Raw genomic sequence first — 25,162 nt, forward strand, 5'->3', positions numbered from 1 at the left:
ATCTCCATTAGGTAAAATACATCATAATGTAATTTTATAGTGCCCTCTACTGAACCTGTCCCAACATATGACCAAAAAGGAAAAATGCCAAACTTTATTAGAAATAGTATGATAGGAAGTTATTAAGAATATGCTCATTAAAAGGGGCTGAGGTATTTTTAAAATAAGGTGGGGTATAACTGCCAATTATAAATAGCAGGGATTATTGTTCTTTTTAAATTAAAAGCATGAAATTGTGTACATTTACATTGGAATGTTGTGACTTTTTTGTTTAATTCTCACTATATATATCACACTAAGCAAAAGCTAGGCCTTACCAGTCTTGGGAGTGCCATGCCAGTAACTGAACACACAAGTTTGACTGTTTGTCCATAATGGATGTAGCCATCGCGGACGGTGAATTCTTCTCCTTCTGATTCATCATCATCCACTGCAGCAGAGTGGAAAAGAAGATCAAATTACTACCTTTTAGAATTCAGTAATCTGCTCAGGAAAACGATAAAACAACGCATCTGTATGTCTTTTTATCAAAAAGAATTTGACAATTTCACACTAAAAACATCAAATACATATTCTTATACTCACAGAGATGAATGTAAAAAGCTCCCCACTGCTGAGAACTGGCATGGAAATTTCCTCCTTCTACATGCAAGTATCTGGTGCTAACTGTCTGCGATCGAAGTCGATTAAACAGAGCCACCTTTGTTCCTGAGGCAATGCATACTGAAAGAAAAAAACAGCTTCTATTTATGTGATGCGGGGGATGGCAGTAAGAGAGGAGCAGAGAGCATCAAGGGACTTGTACATGGCAAGTTACGATTACTCTTTATTATAATTTAACAACAGACTCTCCTAACAATCTTTTTACCCCTCTAAGAAAATACAGATGAATAGCCTTAAAAAAAGTTAAGGTAACTCTCATTAAAAATGCCAAGCTAAAGATATAAAATATGTTCATAAAAATAGTTTTTAAATGAAAGCTATACAGTGTATTTAATGCAAAGCTGTTGAAGGTTATTTTAAAAATGTCTAAGAGTAAAAAAATCAGTTAAATAAATTACATCATTCACGTATTTAAATAAGATGTATCTAAATGCACTGATGAGAAGACATTTCCATAGAAGACCACTGAATGAAAATGCAGACCAAGAAACACCATATGCTATGGTTCCATTAGGTAAATACACACATTTTTATGAGATTTTATGTATCTCCTTGTGCTCATCTAATCCTATAGAATACATTTATATAGAAGGGTCTAGAAGTTGATGGCAACTGCCTCTGGATATTGTGATTTTAAAGATTTTGATTTCTTCTAAATACCTTAAAGTGCAGCATTGCATGAAATTTTTTGAAAAGACATCTATGCAATCAGGAAAATATTCTGACAGTGAAGTATGTTCTGTGCCATCAAGAAACTTAGTCAAAAGAAATGCAAAATTGAAGAGGTTAAATAAAATCCTGTAATTATAATTAGAAATAACCTGAATACATGGCATTATATAACTAATAGAAGAACACTCCACTACTAAAAAGTTGTAAGCCTTGCCCTCCAGCAACAAGACAAACAAAGAACAAACATAAATCTGAACAAGGACAAATTCTCTCCATGATCAAACTTTAGACAAGCTTCTCTGAGCCCTTTTTTTGACTAGACCTCTTTCTTGCACCCTGTCATTGGCCTGTTATTCCAGTTACACCAAGATTCCTGCTAGGTCATCCTCTCACCTTTGATATCTTGATTATTTTCCTCACCCTCCACCCTTTATATCTGATCATCTAGGCCTGCCTTTTAGTAAGAATCCCATTAAGTTGGCTTACCAAGAATCCCCCTACCCTTGATGTCTCCTTAGAAATTTTCCATCCCCTAATACCCCCTCACTCTGTCCCTTGGCTATAAATCTCCATTTGTCCTTGTTGTATTTGAATTATGCTCAGTTCTATGTTGAAGTCTCTTTTCTCTATTGCACTAGTACTGAATAAAATCTGTCTGTAGTGTCTGGCTGTTTTTCCTTGATACTATCAATTTACAAAAATACATTAAACTATAATAAAGAAAGGAAATGAGCAAAATTCAGTATGTGAAAATCTCTCATTGCCAAATGCCTCAAATCTTTTGAATAAATTACAAGGGACAGAGAGAGAGAGAGAAGAATCCAAATACAGAAAACACTCAAAAACATATCAACACAATATATGTTATACTATCTAGGGAACCTTATTTGAATTGACTCAAACAAAGGGCTAAAACAATAGATAATTTTAAATTTGAACACTGACTAGATAGTTGATGATAATAAGAAACTGTTGCTTCTTATAATGGTTTTATAACATGCTTGCTTTTCTGTAATCATGCTATTGTGATTACATTAAAAACCAAGAGACCCTATCCTTCAGATACATAGAAATAGTTACAGATATGTGATGCCTTGGATTTGCATAATATTTAAATGAGGACAGGGGAAAGTGTGGGGGGTAGAGATATACAGAGAGAAAATAAATTAATATTAGCCTGAAGTTAAGATCATTGTTGAAGTTAGAGAATGACCACAAGAGGTTTCATTTTATTATGCAACTCTGTCTACTTTAATTCCCATACTATAAATGATGATAATAGTAATAAGGGGAATAAAAACCATCTAATACATAAAAAACCTATTATGTTCATCATAAAATAGAATGAAACAAAAGCAAGTAAACAAAACAAAAATCCTAAAACCTCACTGGTTTTCAAAGAGTACTATTGTTATTCTGCAAATCAGTAAACAAGCATTTATTCTGTCTTTTCTCAACAGACTACATTTGAAGCAAACAGATAACAAATGCAGAAGTTAAGAATAAAAGAAGGGAATCACGGGAAGATGGCAGCATGAGCAGTTCAGAGGAAATCTCCTCCCCAAAACATATATTTCTGAAAATACAATAAATACAACTATTCCTAAAAGAGACACCAATGGATGCAGTACAACAGCCAGGAAACATCTACATCTATGAGAACTCAACATCACATGAAGAGGGTAGGATACAAGCCACGGCCAGGCGGGACCCGAAAGCTCCCCCACCCCAGAACCCAGTGGGAAGAAAGGAGTCAGAACAGAGAGGGAGTGAAAGCCCAGGACTGCTAAACAACCAGCTCTAGAAATACGCACCCAAAGTGCAGACACAAGGTGCACGGGGTGCTGGATATTAGAGAAACGGAAAAGCAAAACCTGTGGGCAAAACCCGTGAGACAAAAGAAAAGCGGGTGCTTTCTGCAACTCTTAAGGAGACAGGGACCGCACAGCTGGACAAAGTCGTTCCGGGACACTTAGCCAGCAGCTGGGAATCCTGGGGAACCTTAGGCGCCCTAAACCCCAGGGAGATAGCGGAGCTCTGAAGACCCTCATGGCACTAAGCAGCCTGCCAGTCGTTCCTGCAACTGCCGCGGACCCCGACATACTAGCCCAGTAGTGGGAGAGTGGCAGTGCATGCAGGGGGTGGCGCCAGAAGGGATCAGGAGCAGACTGCGTGCACCAATGGCACCAGAGGGAACCAGGGGAGGCATGTGTGAGCCCGCAGTGGCGGCGACTGAACAGCCTGGGTGCGGCTCACATGCAGCGGAGCCAGAGGGGCAAGGCATGCTCCCAGAAACCGACCAGAATCCCAGCCCAACGCACAGCTGCCTGGGTCAGACCCAAACGCTAGCACGCAGCTGCCCGGCAAGGGCACTGCTATCACGGAGGAGCGCACCTGGCATGCCTGCCACTCCCAGGAGGGCTCTGATGGAGACCCCGCCCACAGCAGCTTAGGGAACTAACCCAGTGGCTGCTCCAGGAGTGCGGGTAACCGACACAGGCAGCGAAGAAGGGCAAGGCATCCAACAAGCAGGAATGGACTTTCTTCTCCCAGCTGACACACCTGCAACCTGCCTACAGCCACCGCTATCACCATGAAAATGCAAAAAAATTTAGTCCAGTCCAAGACAGTTCAGATAACACCTGACAGAGGAGCTGAAGAGACAGACCTAACCAGTTTCTCTGAAAAAGAATTCAAAATAAAAATCATAAACATGTGACAGAGCTGCAGAGAAATATGCAAGAGCTAAGGGATGAAGTCCAGAGGGAGATTACAGACATCTGGAGGGAAATTACAGAAGTGAAACAAACTCTGGAAGGATTTATAAGCAGGATGGATAAGATGCAAGAGGCCATTGATGGAAAAGAAACCAGAGAACAGGAACATATAGAAGCTGACGCAGAGAGAGATAAAAGGAGCTCCAGGAATGAAACAATATTAAGAGAACTGTGTGACCAATCGAAAAGGAACAATATCCGCTTGATGGGGGTACTGGAAGAAGAGAGAGAAAAAGGGATAGAAAGTATTTTTGAAGAAATAATTAATGAGAACTTCCCCAAACTGGGGGAGGAAATAGTTGTTCAGACTATGGAGGCACACAGAACTCTGGAGAGATGGGGGTCAAAGAGGACAACACCAAGACACATAATAATTAAAATGGCAAAGATCAAGGACAAGGACAGAGTATTAAAGGCAGCCAGAGAGAGAAAAAAGGTCACCTACAAAGGAAAACCCATCAGGCTATCATCAGACTTCTCAACAGAAACCTTACAGGCCAGAAGAGAATGGCATGATATGTTTAATGCAATGAAACAGAAGGGCCTTGAACCAAGGATACTGTATCCAGCATGATTACCATTTAAATATGAAGGAGGGATTAAAAAATTCCCAGATGAGCAAAAGTTGAGGGAATTAACCTCGCACAAACCACCTCTACAGGGTATCTTAGAGGTGCTCTAGATGGGAGCACTCCTAAAAAGAGCACAGAACAAAACACCCATCATATGAAGAATGGAGGAGGAGGAATAAGAAGGGAGAGAAATAAAGAAACATCAGCCTGTGTTTATAATAGCTCAATAAGCGAGTTAAGTTAGACAGTAAGGTAGTAAACAAGCTAACCTTGAACCTTTGGTAAGCACGAATCTAAAGCCTGCAATGGTAATAAGTACATATCTTTCAATCATCACCCTAAATGTAAATGAACTGAATGCACCAATAAAAAGATGCAGAGTAATAGAATGGATAAAAAAGCAAGACCCATCTATATGCTGCTTACAAGAGACTCACCTCAAACCCAAGACACGCACAGATTAAAAGTCAAGGGATGGAGAAAGATATTTCATGCAAACAAAAGAGAGAAAAAAGCAGGTGTTGCAATACTAGTATCAGACAAAATAGACTTCAAAATAAAGAAAGTAACAAGAGATAAAGGACATTACATAATGATAAAGGGCTCAGTCCAACAAGAGGATATAACCATTATAAACGTATATGCACCCAATAAAGGAGCACCAATATATGTGAAACAAACACTAACAGAATTAAAGGAGGAAATAGAATGCAATGCATTCATTTTGGGAGACTTTAACACACCACTCACTCCAAAGGACAGATCCACCAGACAGAAAATAAGGACACAGAGGCACTGAACAACACACTAGAACAGATGGACCTAATAGACATCTATACAACTCTACACCCAAAAGCAACAGGATACACATTCTTCTCAAGTGCATAGACTACATACTAGCCCATAAAAAGAGCCTCAGTAAATTCCAAAAGATTGAAATCCTACCAATCAACTTTTCAGACCACAAAGGTATAAAACTAGAAATAAATTTTACAAAGAAAGCAAAAAGGCTCACAAGCACATGGAGGCTTAACAATATGCTCCTAAATAATCAATGGATCAACGACCAAATTAAAATGGAGACTCAGCAATATATGGAAACAAATGACAACAACACAAAGCCCCAACTTCTGTGGGATGCAGCAAAAGCAGTCTTAAGAGGAAAGTATATAGCAATCCAGGCATACTTAAAGAAGGAAGAACAATCCCAAATGAATAGTCTAATGTCACAATTATCAAAATTGGAAAAAGAAGAACAAATGAGGCCTAAGGTCAGCAGATGGAGGGACATAATAAAGATCAGAGAAGAAATAAATAAAATTGAGAAGAATAAAACAATAGCAATAATCAATGAAACCAAGAGCTGGTTCTTCGAGAAAATAAACAAAATAGATAAGCCTCTAGCCAGACTTATTAAGAGGAAAAGAGAGTCAACACACATCAACAGAATCAGAAACGAGAAAGGAAAAATCACAACAGACCCCACAGAAATACAAAGAATTATTAGAGAATACTATGAAAACCTATATGCTAACAAGCTGAAAAACCTAGGAGAAATGGACAATTTCCTAGAAAAATACAACCTTCCAAGACTGACCCAGAAAAAACAGAAAATCAAAACAGACCAATTACCAGCAACGAAATTGAATCGGTAATCAAAAAACTACCCAAGAAAAAAACCCCCAGGCCATATGGATTTACCTCGGAATTTTATCAGACATACAGAGAAGACACAATACCCATTCTCCTTAAAGTTTTCCAAAAAATAGAAGAGAAGGGAATACTCCCAAACTCATTCTATGAAGCCAACATCACCCTAATACCAAAACCAGGCAAAGACCCCACCAAAAAAGAAAACTACAGACCAATATCCCTGATGAACATAGATGCAAAAATACTCAAAAAATATTAGCAAACCGAATTCAAAAATACATCGAGGATCATACACCATGACCAAGTGGGATTCATCCCAGGGATGCAAGGATGGTACAACATTCGAAAATCCATCAACATCATCCACCACATCAACAAAAAGAAGGACAAAAACCACATGATCATCTTCATAGATGCTGAAAAAGCATTCGACAAAATTCAACATCCATTCATGATAAAAACTCTCAACAAAATGGGCATAGAGGGTAAGTACCTCAACATAATAAAGGCCATATATGATAAACCCACAGCTAACATCATACTGAACAGCGAGAGGCTGAAAGCTTTTCCTCTGAGATCGGGAACAAGACAGGGATGCCCACTCACCCCACTGTTATTCAACATAGTACTGGAGGTCCTAGCCACCGCAATCAGACAAAACAAAGAAATACAAGGAATCCAGATTGGTAAAGAAGAAGTTAAACTGTCACTATTTGTAGATGACATGATATTGTACATAAAAAACCCTAAAGACTCCACTCCAAAACTACCAAAACTAATATCGAAATTCAGCAAAGTTGCAGGGTACAAAATTAACACACAGAAATCTGTGGCTTTCCTATACACTAACAATGAACTAATAGAAAGAGAAATCAGGAAAACAATTCCATTCACAATTGCATCCAAAAGAATAAAATACCTAGGAATAAACTTAACCAAGGAAGTGAAAGACCTATACCCTGAAAACTACAAGACACTCTTAAGAGAAATTAAAGGGGACACTAACAAATGGAAACTCATCCCATTCTCCTGGCTAGGAAGAATTAATATCGTCAAAATGGCCATCCTGCCCAAAGTAATATACAGATTCGATGCAATCCCTATCAAATTACCAGCAACATTCTTCAATGAACTGGAACAAATAGTTCAAAAATTCATATGGAACCGCCAAAGACCCCAAATAGCCAAAGCAATCCTGAGAAGGAAGAATAAAGTGTGGGGGATCTCGCTCCCCAACTTCAAGCTCTACTACAAAGCCACAGTAATCAAGACAATTTGGTACTGGCACAAGAACAGAGCCACAGACCAGTGGAACAGAAAAGAGACTCCAGAAATTAACCCAAACATATATGGCCAATTAATATACGATAAAGGAGCCATGGACATACAATGGGGAAATGACAGTCTCTTCAACAGATGGTGCTGGCAAAACTGGACAGCTACATGTAAGAGAATGAAACTGGATCACTGTCTAACCCCATACACAAAAGTAAATTAGAAATGGATCAAAGACCTGAATGTAAGTCATGAAACCATAAAACTCTTAGAAAAAAATATAGGCAAAAATCTCATGGACATAAACATGAGTGACCTCTTCATGAACATATCTCCCCAGGCAAGGGAAACAAAGGCAAAAATGAGCAAGTGGGACCATATCAAGCTAAAAAGCTTCTGTACAGCAAAGGACACCAACAATAGAACAAAAAGGTATTCTACAGTATGGGAGAATATATTCATAAATGACAGATCCGATAAAGTATTGACACCCAAAATATATAAAGAGCTCACACTCCTCAACAAACAAAAAGCAAATAATCCAATTAAAAAATGGGCAGAAGAGCTGAATAGACAGTTCTCTAAAGAAGAAATCCAGATGGCCAACAGACACATGAAAAGATGCTCCACATCGCTAATCATCAGAGAAATGCAAATTAAAACCACAATGAGATATCACCTCACACCCAGTAAGGATCACCATCATAGAAAAGACAAACAACAACAAATGTTGGCAAGGTTGTAGAGAAAGGGGAACCCTCCTACACTGCTGGTGGGAATGTAAATTAGTTCAACCACTGTGGAAAGCAGTATGGAAGTTCCTCAGAATGCTCAAAATAGAAATACCATTTGACCCAGGAATTCCACTTTAAGAATTACCCTAAGAATGCAGCACTCCAGTTTGAAAAAGACAGATGCACCCCTATGTTTATCGCTGCACTATTTACAATAGCCAAGATATGGAAGCAACCTAAATGTCCATCAGTAGATGAATGGATAAAGAAGATGTGGTACATACACACAATGGAATATTACTCAGCCATAAGAAAAAAACAGATCCTACCATTCACAACAACATGGATGGAGCTAGAGGGTATTATGCTTAGTGAAATAAACCAGGTGGAGAAAGACAAGTACCAAATGATTTCACTCATATGTGGAGTATAAGAACAAACAAAAACTGAAGGAACAAAACAGCAGCAGAATCACAGAACCCAAGAATGGACTAACAGTTACAAAAGGGAAAGGGACTGGGTAGGATGGGTGGGAAGAGAGGAATAAGGGCGGGGAAAAAGAAAGGGGGCATTACGATTAGCATGTATGGTGCATGGGGGTCATGGGGAGGGCTGTGCAACACAGAGAAGACAAGTAGTGATTTTACAGCATCTTACTACACAGATGGACAGTGACTATGAAGGGGTATGTGGGGGGGACTTGGTGAAGGGCGGAGCCTAGTTAACATAATGTTCTTCATGTAATTGTAGATTAATGATACCAAAATAAAAAAAATAAAATATAAAAGAATTAGAAAAGTCATTTTGCAGCCTTTAATGATATACTGGATTTAAGCAGCCATCATGAATGGCTTCTAAAATCATTTGAGTAAAGCCTGCTGATTTATAATGGATGGATTAGTCTAACAGCTCAGCTTACTATAATTAATCTTAATGTGACAGGAAGTGGAAAAATTCAATATTATATAACTTCTGATTTGATGGAAATGAACATATATAGGACTCACTAACTCTAAAATAAAAGTCTTTAGGTCTAATGGACAGTGCATAGAAAACATGAGAAACCGAGAAATAATCAACCAGCCATATCCAGAACATGAAAATCTCACAGGAAAAATGCCCAGTTTCTTCAATAAATGACATGGAAGAAATAAGAGGATGTTGGGGGAGAGAAGAAACTATTACAGATAAAAACATATGGATCCAGCTATTTAAAAAGCACATGTTGCTGAGGGGAAAAAGATGGCACATGAGAAGTGAGGGAGAAACCTCCTCCCATAATCACATAAAACCCGAAAATACAGCAAATACAACTAATGCTGAAAAAGTAACCCCAAGACTGCAGAAGCTGACTGCCTACAACTGGGGAAAAGCGAAGAACTCACAGGAAATCATTTAGTAGTAAAGCCACCATCTGGCAGGACCCAAGCCCTCATCTCCACCACAGCCCGTAGGCAGGAGGAAGAGAAACAGAGTAGGGAGGGAGTAGAAGCCCAGGACTACTGAACACCCAGCCCTGGAAATCTGCACCAGGAGCACAAACCCACATTACAGGGTGTTCTGGAGATTACTGGGGTTAGAACGCAAAGACGGGTGGAATACTCAGAGACACTGAGATTCCAGCTGCTTGTGGAGAACAGGTACAACACAACCAGTCCTATGGGACTCAAGAAAGGTTGGCAGTTTGAAAGACTTCCCAGCAGCAAGAGGGGCACTAAAGGGGCAAAGATTACACAGAACTTGGTGTTCAGGAGAAAAAGGGCAGGTAGATAATATCATACCAGCACACTCAGCTCAGCAGGTTGTGAACTCTCAGGAGCTTCAGATGCTCCACTGCTCTGACTGGATATGCAGCTAGAGCTTCCCCCACTTCCACTGCAGTACACAGCCTGCTGCTACCTCCTCCCAGCAGGCACCAGTCCTGCATACATGCTGCCCCTGCCATCATGCCAGACCAGGTGGAGGGTGTCCCCACTTACAGCACCTACAGGGGTGTAGCAGAGACTACTCCCTATATGCTTGCCCCTCTGGACCTGGCAGTGGAGGAAGGCCTTACAGCTGGTAATGCAAGAAAGAATTCTTTTCTCCAGGCAGGTGCCAGTTCCGCACACCTGTGACCCCTGCAATTGCTGAAGACGCTCGGCAGCTCCAGAGAGTAGAGCTTCTGGACACTAGAGGGTTCCTCCTACACAAATCTATTATCCCATAAAAAACACACAAAAAAATAGGAAGAGACAGAGGAATTTGATCCAAACAAAAAAATGCCAGAAAGAGGGCTTAGTGAAACTGAAATCACTAATCTTCTTGATCAAGATTTCAAAATAAAAGTCACAAACATGCTCACGGAGCTAGAGAAAAAAATTCAGAATCTCAGGGAGGACTTCAACAAAGAGATAGAAACTTTGAAAAATACAGTATCTGAAATGAAACAATAGAGGGATTTAAAAGTAAATTAGATGAGATAGAGAAGATGGTAAATGAAATTGAAATTAGAGAACAGGAAAACAAAGAAGCTGAGGCACCCAGAAAAAAAAGGATCTCAAGAAATGAAAGAATAATGAGAGTTGTGAGACCAATCCAAATGGAACAATATTCGCATTATAGGTTTACCGGAGGAAGAAGAGAGAAAAAGGGATAGAAAGTCTGTTTGAGGTAATAATTTCTGAAAACTTCCCCAATATGGGGAATGAAACAGTCTCTCAGGTCATGGAAGTGCAAAGATCTCCCAACACAAGGAACCATAGGAAGACAACACAAAGACATATAATAGTTAAAATGGCAAAGATCAAGGACAAGGAGAGAGTATTGAAACCAGAGAGAGAAAAATTATCACTTCGAAAGGAAAGCCCATCAGACTATCAGACTTATCAGCAGAAAGCTTACAGGCCAGAAGGTAGTGGCATGATATATTTAATGTAATGACCCAGAAGGGTCTCCAACCAAGCGTACTCTACCCAGCAAGATTATCATTTAAATATGAAGCAGGGCTTAAACAATTTCCAGATAAGCAAAAGTTGAAGGAATTCACCACCCACACACTGTCTCTACAGTGTATCCTAAAGGGACTGCTCTAGATGGAAGTGCTCCTAAGGCTAAATAGCTGTCACCAGAGAAAATAAAACCACAATAAAGTAGGCCAATTAATTACTAAGCAAATAAAAAATTAAATCAACTACTCACAAAGTCAAGACATACACAAAGAGTACAAAATATGACACCTAATATATAAAGAGTGGAGGAGGAAGAAGAAGGGGAGTAAGAAAAATAACCTTTAGATTGTGTTTAAAATAGCATAATAAGTGAGTTAAGTCAGACTGTTAGACAGTATAGAAGCTGCTCTAGAACCTTTGGTAACCACAAATCTAAAGCCTACATGGCAGTAAGTACATATCTATCAACAATCACCTTAAATGTAAATGGACTGAGTACACAATCAAAAGACACAGAATGGCAGAATTAATAAAGAAACAAGACTCATCAATATGCTGCCTACAAAAGACTTCAAACCCAAAGACATAATGACAGACTAAAAGTGAAGGGATGGAAAAAGGTATCTCATGCAAATAATAAGAAGAAAAAAGCAGGAGTAGCAGTACTTATATCAGACAACATAGATTTCAAAACAAAATAACAAGAGACAGAAAAGGACATTACATAATGATAAAGGGGTCAGTCCACAAGAGGATATAACCATTATAAATATCTATGCACCAAATAAGGAAGCACCTAAATATGTGAAACAAACAGAATTAAACGGGGGAAATAGAATGCAATGCATTCATTTTAGGAGACTTGAGCACCACTCACTCCAAAAGACAGATCAACCAGACAGAAAACAAGTAAGGAGACAGAGGCACTGAACACTGCATTAGAATGGATGGACCTAACAGACATATACAGAACACTCCACCCAAAAGCAGCAGGATACACATTCTTCTCAAATGTACATGGAACATTTTCCAAAATGGATCACATACTAAGCCACAAAAAGAGCCTCAGTAAATTCAGAAACATTGAAATTGTGCCAACCAGCTTCTCAGACCACAAATGTATGAAACTAGAAATAAATTGTGCAAAGAAAACAAAAAGCCCACAAATGCATGGAGGCTTAACAACATGCTCCTAAATAATTAGAGGATCAATGACCCCCAAAAAACAGATCATGCAATATATGGAGACAAGTGAAAACAACTCAACAGCCCAATCCGTGGGATGCAGAGAAAGCAGTTCTAAGAGAAAGTATATATAGCAATACAGGCTTACCTTAAGAAATAAGAACAATCCCATATGAACAGTCTAAACTCACAATTATTGAAACTAGAAAAAGAAGAGCAAATGAGGCCTAAAGTCAGTAGGAGGGACACAATAAAGATCAGAGCATAAATAAGGAATATTGAGAAGAACAAAACAATAAAGAATCACTGAAAACTTGAGCTGTTTTTTTTTGAGAAAATAAATGTAACAGATAAACCACTACCCAGTCTTATCAAGAAAAAAAGACAGTGTACACACATAAACATAATCAGAAAATGAGAAAGGAAAAATCACTATGGACACCATGGAAATACAAAGAATTATTATAGAATACTATGAAAAATCGCAGGCCAACAAACTGGATAACCTAGAAGAAATGCACAACTTTCTAGATAAATACAATCTTTCAAGACTGATGCAGGAAGAAACAGCAATCTGAACTGACCAATTGCCAGCAATGAAATAGAATTGGTAATCAAAACACTACCTAAGAATAAAACATCTGGACAAGATGGCTTTACTGCTGAATTTCAACAAACATTTAAGGAAGACCTAATACCCATCCTCCTTAAAGTGTTACAAAAAGTAGAGTAGGAGGGAATACTTCAAAACTCAGTCTATGAAGACAGCATCACTCAAATATGAAAACCAGACAAAGACACCACAAAAAAAGAAAATTACAGACCAACATAGATGCAAAACCCTCAACAAAATATTAGCAAACTGAATTAAAAAATACATCAAAAAATTCATCCATCATGATCAAGTGGGATTCATTCCAGGGATGCAAGGATGGTTATATCTGAAAATCTGTGAACATCATACAACAACAAAAATGGCAAAAATCATATGATCATCTCAACAGATGCTGAAAAAGCATCTGACAAGATTCAAGATCCATTCATGATAAAAAAACTCAACAAAATGGGTATAGAGGGTAAGTACCTCAACGTAATAAAGGCCATATATGACAAACCCACAGCCAATATCATACTTAACAGCAAAAAGCTGAAAGCTTTTCCTCTAAGACTGGGACCAAGACAATGTGCCACTCTCCCCACTTTTATTCAACATAGTACTGGAGGTCCTGGACACGACAATCAGACAATACAGAGAAATAAAAGGCATCCAGATTGGTAATGAGGAAGTTAAACTGTCCCTATTTGCAGATGACATGATACTGTACATAAAAAACCCTAAAGAATCCACCCAAAAGATACTAGAACTAATAACTGAATTCAGCAAAGTTGCAGGATGCAAAATTAATATGCAGAATCTGCTGCATTTCCATATATTAACAGTGAGCTAGCAGAAAGAGAAATCAGGAAAACAACTCCAATTTGTAACTGCATCAAACAGAATAAAATACTAAGGAATAAAACTAACCAAGGAGGTGAAAGACCTATACCCTAAAAACTACAAGATGCTCATCAGAGAAATTAAAGATGACACCAATAAATGGAAATATATCCCATTCTCATGGATAGGAAGAATTCATATTATCAAAATGACCATCCTGCCTAAAGCAATTTACAGATTCAATGCAATCCCCATTAAAATACCAACAGCATGCTTCAATGAACTAGGACAAATAGTTCTAAAATTCATATGGAACCACAAAAGACCCCGAAAAACCAAAGCAATTCTGAGAAGGAAGAACAAAGCTGGGGGGATTATGCTCCAAAACTTCAAGCTCTATTACAAAGCCACAGTAATCAAAACAATTTGATACTGGTACAAGAGCAGACCCATAGATCAATGGAACAGAAAAGAGAGTCCAGATATAAATTCCACACATATATGGCCAATTAATATACAATAAAGGAGCCATGGATATACAATGGTGAAAAGACAGTCTTTTCAAAAACTGGTGTTGGCAAAATTGGACAGCTACATGCAAGACAATGAAACTGGATTATATAATTCCATACACAAAAGTAAACCCGATACGGATCAAAGAACTGAATGTAAGTCATGAAACAACAAAACTCATAAGAAGAAAACATAGACAAAAATCTACTGAATATAAATATGAGCAACTTTTTCCTGAACAGAATAATAAAAAATGAATATATGGGACTACATCGAACTAAACAGCTCTGTACAGCAAAGGACACCATCAGCAGAACAAAAAGGCATCCTACAGCATGGGAGAATATATTTGTAAGTGATTTAACAGGTAAGGGATAAACATCCAAAATATATAAAGAACTCACACACCTCAACACCCAAAAAACAACTAACGTGATTAAAAAATGGGCAGAGAATCTAAACAGACACTTCTCCAAAGAAGAAATTCAGATGGCCAACAAGCACATGAAAAGATGGTCCACATTGCTAATCATCAAGGAAATATGAATTAAAACCACAATGAGATATCACCTCACACCAGTTATGATGGCCAACATCCAAAAGACAAGAAACAACAAATGCTGGTGAGGAAATGAAGAAAGGAGAACCCTCCTACCTGTTGGTGGGAATGTAAATTAGTTCAACCATTGTGGAAAGCAGTGTAGAGGTTCCTCAAAAAACTAAAAATAGAAATACCATTTGACCCAGGAATTCCACTCCTAGGAATATACCCAAGAAAACAAGACCCCTGATTCTAAAAGACATAAGTGCCCCTATGTTTATCTCAGCACTATTTACAATAGCCAAGAAATGGAAGCAACCTAAGTGTCCATCAATAGATGAATGAAGAAAATGTGGTACATATACACCATGGAATATTATTCAGCCATAAAAAGAAAACAAATCCTACCATTTGCAACAACATGGATGGAACTAGAGGGTATTATGCTCAGTGAAATAACCTAGGCAGAGAAAGACAAGTATTAAATGATTTCACTCATTTGTGGAATAAACCAACAAAGCAAAACTGAAGGAACAAAACAGCAGCAGACTCACAGACTCCAAGGAGGGCCTGGCAGTTTCCAAAGGGAAGAGGTTGGTGAGGGTGGGTAGAAGGGAATGAGAAGGGGATTAAGGGGCACTATAATTAGGAACAACAATATAGGTAGGTCATAGGAAAGGTAGTACAGCACAGAGAAGACAATTAATGACTCTATAGCATCTTACTATGCTGACAGAAAGTGACTGCAATGGGGTTGGAGGGACTTATAATATGGGTGAATGCTGAAACCAAGATGTTGTTCATGTGAAACCTTCATAAGATTGTGTATCAATGACACTTTAAGTAAAAATAAATAAATAAAAAACATACATACATACATACACAAAAAACCACAACTGTGAAACCGTATTTCTGAGACAATGTGATAAATCTGCATGTAGATTGGCTTTTCATTGGTATTAAAATACTACTATCAACTTTATTAGGTATAATGATATTTAAAAAGATAGTTATCTGTTAGAGAGTCACTACTTCAGAAATGGTGGTTAAAAGGATAGGGTGGCTGAGATTTATATCAAAATATTCCAGCAGCTAGAGGAGGAAGCAGTGAAAGAAATGATGAATCAATCAGAACTGGGAAAACCTGTTGAGGTCTGGTGGATGGTCACCTTATATGACTTTCTCCATTTTATGTAAGTTTTAAACTTTTCCTAAGAACAAGTTAAAAAAACAGAAAAACACACTGAGAAATGTATAATTTCAAATCATTTATCTTCGGTCGTCTAAAAACTTGCTGATGAGATAGCAGTTTTTCTCAGAGCAACCATGTTAAAACTTTTGTTTAGGTTCCCAGGATGGCGTTCTAAAGTCCAATTGATACAACAATAATATTTCTCAAAGAGGTTTTTTTGATATTCTCAGTGGATTGATTTTTTGTGGAAGGATTCCTATCTTGACCATGGAAGAACATATAGAGCCACTGGCCCAAGACACTCAGTGTAACATTATGCCCTCTAGTTACTGTGACAGCAAAAGGAAAAAACAACTCCCATTTCCCCAAATGCTTCTGTGGAGCAGTGAGGAACCAGTTCTGGTTGAGAACCATTACCTTAGACTAGGTATTGCTCATTTGCAATTAAAAAAAAGAGAAGACAAGAAACAGCAATACTAAATGAATGTGACAGTTTAGTTTCAGATAATGTGAGGGCCACAAAAATATTAGTAAGGAATGAACTGGCTATCAAAAAGCAATTTTTAATTAAGAAAAAAAAAAGTCAAATTTGTGTTATTACTTCATGCTGGGAGTTGGGTCCAGAAAAGAAATCTTGAGTATACATACAGTCAGCATTTTTCAATGACTGCTTCTTTTTGGAAGGTTTGGAGATGACTTTTATCCGCTTGCTGAGAAACACACCAATGTCATCACTGTTGCCATAGAACATCTTTACAGACAACATGAAGTGCTTTCTCTTGTCTGAATCAGATATGTACAACGTTTTGGCGGTACAATAGTTCTGTGAAAGAAAAGGAAAGTTTTAACAGAACCCAAACCTCTCTGGTTATATATCTACAACTCAGGATGGCCACGGGTAGGTTTCATTGGGCTTAAATGCAATGATTTCAATGACTAGTTGATAAACCCAACTTTAAAAATTACTGAAATTACAAAATAGTCCCCTTTATCAAGTCTATAACATATTAACATTGTGATCCATTTTATCCTCTTTAAGAGACTTTAAAAAGAATCCTCTTTTCTTGTGGCACAACAGTTCTCCACTTATATCACCAAATTATTGCTACAGCAATTTTTAAAAATAGAATATTAAAACTAAAAAAAAAAAATCCATGAGTTTATTTCTGCAAAAACCGATCAACAAACAAAACAACAACATATAAATAGGGCATCAGAATTTGATCAAATTCTATAAAAGATTTTTAGCAGTGGTCCTTCTCAAAATAAGTATATATACTGCTTTTCTTTGCATAGCTGAACACTTAAGAGTAGCCATCCATGTCAGAGGAAAATAATGTTAGACCAACTGAAATATTATAAAATATTCTATGCCAGAAAGGGATTATGTGAGTATAAACAACTCTTATACAGAAATATTTAACTTTGCCCACTGGGATAATTCATATCGTATCACCAAAAGAACTGAATTTAAAAGTACTAGAGAAAATCAACACAGCTGCCAGAAAATAAATTCTTGTAACTGAAAAGGTAATATTCAAGAGTTACAGCACTTGCAAAATCAGCACACTCAAAATTCTGTCATAATTGCTGACCCTTGAACAACATGGTTTTGAACTGTGCAGGTTTACTTATATATGGATTTTTTCCAGTAAATGCATTGGAAACATTTTTGGAGATGTGCAACAATTTGAGAAAATACATTTTCTTTTTTCTAGCTTATTTCATTGTAAGAATATAGTATTATTATCATATACAAAGTACATGTTAATTGACTGTTTATGTTATTGGTAAGGGTTCTGGTCAACAGTACACTATTAGTTAAGTTTTTGGTGACTTAAAAGTTATATGCAGATTTTCAACTAAGTGGGGTGGTGGTGGTGGGGGGTGGTTGTTGCCCTGAATGCCCATGTTCTTCAAGGGTCAAGGGTATTTCAAATACGTATGACAATTCTAAAATATTTCCTATTTTCCAGATCCCTGTGAACCAGGGAAGGGACTAAATTATTGATTTCCTTTTCCAGACTGGGTAAATGATGCTCAAACACAGCTTACATATGTAAAATAATGACATTTTCTAGAAGATCAATTAAAATTAGACTAAACAAATTTACCACTTCTGCTGTGTCTTCCTTTTAAAAAGCAGGGCAAATGCCACAGTTAGGAAACAGCTAATGTACTCTAAATTTTTAATCTTTAAAAATTTTAATCACAGGCAATTTTAGTCGCAGAACAAAAATAACACCATAGTTTATTTCATTTATCAATAGCAAAGCTACATGAGAAAGTATGTGTGCGATCCTGAATATTTTATACTCAAGTTGTATAAATTAAAATGTGGTAAAAGCTTTGAGATGTTTTGTTCTGCGGAAGACAAAATTAAGATAGAGGTAACAATGGTAATAAGAAATATAAAAATATAAAATACAAAAATCCCTTGTATTCACACAGCTCCTTTCACCCAAGGATCTCCATGCACTCAGAGATGCTATGGCTGGCACCATGGGTCTGCCACTCTTTAAAAAACACTGAGTCAAATTAAACCTAAACTATGGAACTGTTCTGAACATAAGACAAAGTCTTGGAAAATGGGTATCTATATATACTGAAGAGATAGTCACAGGGAAGAAATGAAATGTGTATTTAAATGAAGGCAATTACAGTTTAATGGGAAAACTTAGAAATGTTGAAATCACCTAATTTGAGTGTTAACATTAAGGGATATGATCTATATCAGAAAAGAGAAAACACTGAAATCTAGCAAAAATTAGACAGATTGGTAAACAGGAAAGAGAAAAAAAGCAGAGAAGGTTGAATTCTAAGAAGTCTACACAAAAGGCTTTGTTTAGAAAAAGCAAAACATATTTCTGTGGCAAAAAAAAAGGTTAATATATCCCTAATTACAAAAATGAGTAGTCTGAATCCATAAAAAAAGAGATCTACCTGAGATAACCTTATTATTAAAAAAAAAAAAACCGTAAAAGCCATTTTCCACAAATTACTCAAATTCTGTAAGAAGAAAAAAATTACTGACTCAGAAAAAGTATGGCTTTAAGGTAAGTAAATAAAAACTAAAGTTACATTTACATCATCATACCAATCCACTAAATTAGCTAACAAAACTCTAGAATAAAAAATGACATAAAAAATCTTTTTACAAATACTAAACTTAAAAAGTTAACTTAAAAACAACTCTTTGGACGGGTAAGATTCCTCAAGAGAGGAACAACCTAAGACAGGCACAGTCGCAGGGGGGCCATCAGGTGAGAAATTGGGGATCAACAGAGGTGAGGCTTAGAACCCCACCCCACCTCTGTTTTGAGAGAAATCTTCTGCATCTGTGGATGTTTTGTTGCCCTTGTCTAGCTTGGATTAATACTTAGTCTATAGGCACACACCTGATCATCTACATTTGCCCTCTTACAGCACTAAACTATGTTTTCTACCTTTATCTTGCATCTACCTACCACTTCAGCATTTTATTAAAAATAATAATAACAATAATAAGGGAGAAATGTGGGATTCACATATAAATCAAGTATAAAAATCAAACGAATATTCATATTTGACCTGATTGTTTATAGTTCATAATGTGTGATCAAAACCGAAAGTTTCTGTGATGACTGCCTTTGCACTGTTCACCATGTAAGAACTTAATCACTATGTAAGAATTTGTTCACCATGTAAGAACTTGTTCGTTATGCTTCAGAAGATTGGAGACTGTTGAGAACTAGGCTTGGGGTTGATTAATGATTGTGCATTGAGTCCCCTATACAGAATTTTATTGTTGTTAACAACCATTTGATCAATAAATATGAGAGATGCCCTCTCAAAAAAAACCAACTCTTTGAAGATTAATCTTTAGGTGGTAATAAGATTTCCCCTGAAATGAAAAATACTAGACCTAATGCTTCAGAAGTATTGTGGAAATACCTGAATTGTAGTACTTGAATTACAAAAACAAAACAACATTAGCAAGAGAGGTGCAAGGATGCAATTTTTAAAAATAAGAAAAACAGAAGTGTACTAATTAGGGAAGTACTTCATGTTGTATAGCTTACCTAGCTCCAACTATTTAGGGGAATAAAGAGAACATTAAAGGAAACCTCAGATCCAAAATATCGCCAACATACAATCAAATGTCATGGCCATAAAAATAAGGTCTATATATAATGTTCATTTTGTTGTAATGAACATTAAAATAAGTACAAATACCCAGCAATGCCAAGTAAATATCCCTTCTTTTTCAATAAGGTGTAGTTATACTATACTATTCAGTGAACGGACTGTTGAAAGAAAATAGTACTACCTTAAATAAATGGAGGTTAAGTGAGACAGACAGGAGCAAAGTGCCTCTTTCTGAAGTTCAGCATCTAACTGCTTGCTTGGCCCATCTCTATCTACCTTGGGCCCAAACATACCATGTTCTTTTGCCTTTATGCTCCAAGCTCATGATTATGTTTGCTCTTTCTGCCTGGAATGTTTTTTGCTGATGCTCAAAAAGTTTAACTTTATACAGATGTCTCTAATAGCATTTTTCATTAAAACTAAATATTAACATATAATTTTGGCTTATAGACATTGCACTCCCCTATTAGTAGGTGTTTTAAAAACCAGTAAATGCTTAAGCTCTTGGGTATTCTTTTCCTCTTCTGTGAATTTTTAGGGCTTGGGTAAAGGAAATAACAGTAGAAGTTGAAGAAAGATATACTAAAGCTATCATGCTTAGAAAGGCAACTGGAAATGCTGTTGGGTTAATATTACTTCCCTCAAAATTGCTGGAAGCTGGAATTGCTTAAAATGAACAATGATATTTAATTAATAGTTATATACACTGGTAGCTAAAATCCTTGGATTTTTTTGCCACCTATGTGATCTGATCATTCATAGTACCAAATGTCTAGCAGTACAGCTTAGATACACACAACCCTGAGACTTTCTGTATAACAGGCAAATAGATGAGAGATGGCTAAGGCCTGTTAGATCAACCCACCACTTCAATGTGGTTCAAAGGTCGTAATTTAGAACTATGTCTTATTGTTCTACTTTCTTTTAAAATTAAACAACCTTCAATGTAGTTTTATCACAAACCTAATAGTTGACAAATCTTACTGACGAAATTATAGATAACAAATGACATAAAAATACTCAAATTTGAAGGAGGCTGATATTAAGGCTTCTTTGTACTTGTTACCAAGAAAATGAGTAAAATTGAATTTGAGAGTACAAATCACCTACCTTATTACATTCAACGTTATTCTCCAACCCCTATCCCTATGTCAAGGACAACATAGCTAACACTAAGATAGTCAATGAAGATTTACTGAATGAAAAAATAGCTTTTAATGCACCATTTTAAAAGAATTCATGGAGTCACTGAGATCAGCTATTTTGTAAGGACTAGCTATTTTCACATTTTAAAACAAAGTAATAGTTGAATGCTAAGTCAATAAAGGACTATTTTTTAATACTAAGGGTACAGATCAAAACAGGAGTGCTTTCTAAATTCATAAAATGAAATTGGTAAGACATTCACAGATATCATTCTCTGGGCAGATTAATCAAAGAAAATTCCTAAAAGTTTGAGTAAAACTAACTATGGACATTTTTGTTTTATAGCATAGTTGTCCACACAGAAGCTAAGAAAAACACTTATGATTTTATAACCCAGGCGATGTTTCTAAGAATTTATCTGTATCACTTTGTTCTCGTATAACACAAAGAGAGCAGAGTAAAACACTATTCAACTATGTATTTTCATTGTTGAGTATCACACCCCTGTTTGATAGGTGAGTGACTAGCCTCTTAAACTGCTGGTTTCCCATGGAAATCTGGTTCACCGACTGCTAAAACAGTTAGCAAGCTGGGGAAGTTTACTGTGTACCACCGTCAGGTGTCAATAGCTCAAGCTTCATGAATCATGTCTAGACCACAGCCATTTGAGAAGTTTATTTCTAGTTCTGATTTACATATCCAAAAAATTGCTGCCAATAGCCATAAAAGAAAACACGCACCAAAACAAGTAAGGAAACTACATTCTGGTACCATGGTGCCCTTAACGGTGCACCAATATAGTCTTTATTTACCTTTCCTTCCAAGTTCAGCTGCTGCATTTCTTGGTCACTATTTCCTATTCCAATAAATGCACATGGTTGAGACTCTTGTTCAGAACAACCATCTCGTTCCATTTGTTCTTTTTTTTTCTTCCATCCACTGCCCATAAGATACACACAAGGAGGAGGGCAAAAAAACCTGAAACAATTGGGATGGGGGGTGTATCCGAAAAAAACAAAAATGAACAATGCAATTAGATTCAAGAAAGCATTTCCTTTTTTTTCTTGAACATATGAATATAAAATCATACTGAACTCCATTAAGTTAGTTCAAAGGAAATATTTGGGTGAAGCCTTTTGTAATGCATATAAATCATACCCACAGCACAGAAATCAAACCTTCCACAAAGAAAGTATTTGTTCAGGTAAGGTTCACCTATATTGAAGCTATGCATTCAATTACACTAGTCACATTTTATAGAAGGGAACCTCCCTTTAAATTTTCATGTAGCTCAGAGTTCTGAACTAGTGGGAGTTCAACAAATCCAATGTACTCTAACATGTTACCGAACATGATATACTACTACCACAGAATCTGCAATTACTGATTAAGGTATACTCAAAATGATGTATTATTAATGAGTTTACTGTTATGACTATTACACTTAACTGTATCTGGTAATTAACCTGGAAAACAGAATTAGGGCAATGCCCATTGTAGAAACTTTCAAAATATTAATGAAACTAAGTAGAAAAACTAAAAGAATGTATCGCTGTGCTTTTAGTTATCTTGCACCCTAAACCCCTGGTGAATGTGTATGACTGAAAGAATACACTGTATGTATCCTTTCAACTCACAGACTACCAAAAGGTTTCTTTTGCTAGTTGCCAAAAACCGGCACTCACAAATTCTTTCTACTTAGAATAGAGTTCTTATAATTTTCTCTAAGCAATTAAAAAGTATCTATTTCAAAGCCTAGCTCAAGCCCCATATTTTACATAGTTCAGACCATCAATCTATAAAATCTTTACACCATGTCTCATCAAGGGGCCTGAAAACTCAAATACCTACTCATATAGTAGCTAAATAAACTCATATAGTACCCAGGTAAGTAATATAATTGAATGAACCAGGTATAGAACAAATAAGAAGGAATATTTAATTATCCAAAGAAGTAGGTTCCTTCTCTTCTTTCTTGAAATGTACAGCCCTCATGATAATTCCTACTTTTTGTTTAGTCATGAGTATAGGAAAAATTTTCTTAATTCCTTTAAGCACACTGTAAGAAAAAGGAGCTTAAATAGCATGCTAATCAGCCACTGGTGTGTGCCTCTGATGATAAGGAAACAAAGGGGAATGGCAAGCCTATGCATACACACCCACTCACTCACTTTGACAACTACAATCGTGTAGGCCTAGGGTCAGTCCACATCCTCTTATCATTCCACAGATGCATGAAATTAAATTTTAGATGAAATTCCTAATTTTAAAATTTGGCAACCAATTTATGCACTTCAACACTTTGTAGGCCAAGAATGTGCAGACTTAAATAGAAACTGTACACACTTACACTACCAGGCTGGATTTGGCTCTCAGGTTTGCCCAAAGATAGTGTCTACTTCCTGTATGCTTCCCCCTCTGCACCTACTATAATATTGATTAAACAGAATCAAAATATATGACAGCACTTCTTTTTCTTCAATTCTAACTGAAGATACTTTAGAGGGAATTTACATTAATTTACAAGAAGTGAAATGGGTTTATTTAATATTCATTAATTTAACAAATTATTTACTATATCTCTAGTCTATACCAGGCACTGGAAATACAGGAGCAATTAAAAAAAAATAAAGGACAAAAATTCCTGATCTGATGGAACTCATACTCCAATAGGAGACAAAGACAATTAAAAATAGTAAAATAACATATATCCTATTAGCTGGTGATAAGCCCTGAGATAAAAAAAATAGAGCAGGGAAGGAGGTATTTATAATGAAGAAGATCCAGGTGGCCAGGGAAAGCTCCCTAAAGCCCTGGGTATCTGGGGAAGAGCATTTCAGCAGAGGGAAGAGCAGGTACAAAGGCTCCAAAGTAGGAAGGCCTACAACAGTCAGCAGGGAAACAACAAACCAGTGTGGCCAAGTAGAGGAGGAAGACAGAACACTAGGAGATGAAGAGGTAATGGGCAAGTAGACCAAGCAGGCCCTACAGTTCAAGCTGAGAAGCCTCTGGAGTCTTCTGTTTATCTAAACCAATGGAAAGGAATCAGAGCAGCTTTCACTGTGGCCATGGACATAGAGGTCACAGCCGAGGTAGTGGGACCAGCTCCAGAGCACTACAAATTTGGAGGGATGCCTGGATTGGGCGGGCCAGTTCTGGAGTTGGCTCTGTTCCATTCTACACCAGGGATCTTTCTGGCCTCTAATGCTGGGAGCCACCCAATGCTTACCATGGCACAGACTCAAATACCTAAGCTGGCACTCTATCAGGAGGTTGAGAAGGCATCAATTTTGGAAACTTGTCTCCCATTAGAGTTTATTGAATAGTGATGTTAAGACTATAGCAAATTGGTATACTAGCTATAAAATTTTAAGAGCTATGCTTTATTGTAGTACACCAATTGTAGTAATCAAATCTCAACAAGTTATTATAAAAGATATTTTTACTTCACATCTGAAAAAAACACAAAGAGGACTAAAACTATAAAAACTGAGCAGAGCAGATTTTCTCAAGAGTACTATGATAAAATGGCATGAAACTAGCACGGTATAAAATTAGACAGGTTGGCAAGAAATTCTTTATCATTCAAAACACTGACAAAGGTTTCATATTCAAAATGTACTTCAATCATCTATTAAGTAAGAAAAGTAACTCAACTGCTTCTGAGCCAGCCTTGTTTTTTTTTTTTTTTTACCAACTTTTAATTCAAAAAAGTTGTGATGTGAGAAAACAGCAAATTTAAT

General features: G+C 36.9%; 1 protein-coding gene across 7 annotated transcripts in view; it reads right to left on the reverse strand.

The window, feature by feature from the left end:
• Positions 1 to 25,162, reverse strand: part of RBPJ (recombination signal binding protein for immunoglobulin kappa J region) — a 213,963-nt gene that overhangs the window by 10,607 nt on the left and 178,194 nt on the right. For all 7 annotated transcript variants that reach the window (XM_036994716.2, XM_073237761.1, XM_017675904.3 and 4 more), the window contains 4 exons: positions 22,232 to 22,397; positions 16,794 to 16,968; positions 586 to 723; positions 318 to 430 (listed from right to left, as the gene is read on the reverse strand). In XM_036994716.2, the coding sequence (XP_036850611.1) occupies positions 318 to 430; positions 586 to 723; positions 16,794 to 16,968; positions 22,232 to 22,397 (592 nt within the window). The remainder of the gene's footprint in view (positions 1 to 317; positions 431 to 585; positions 724 to 16,793; positions 16,969 to 22,231; positions 22,398 to 25,162) is intronic.

This window comes from Manis javanica, chromosome 5, assembly GCF_040802235.1.
Source record: "Manis javanica isolate MJ-LG chromosome 5, MJ_LKY, whole genome shotgun sequence".
Classification (NCBI taxonomy): domain Eukaryota; kingdom Metazoa; phylum Chordata; class Mammalia; order Pholidota; family Manidae; genus Manis; species Manis javanica.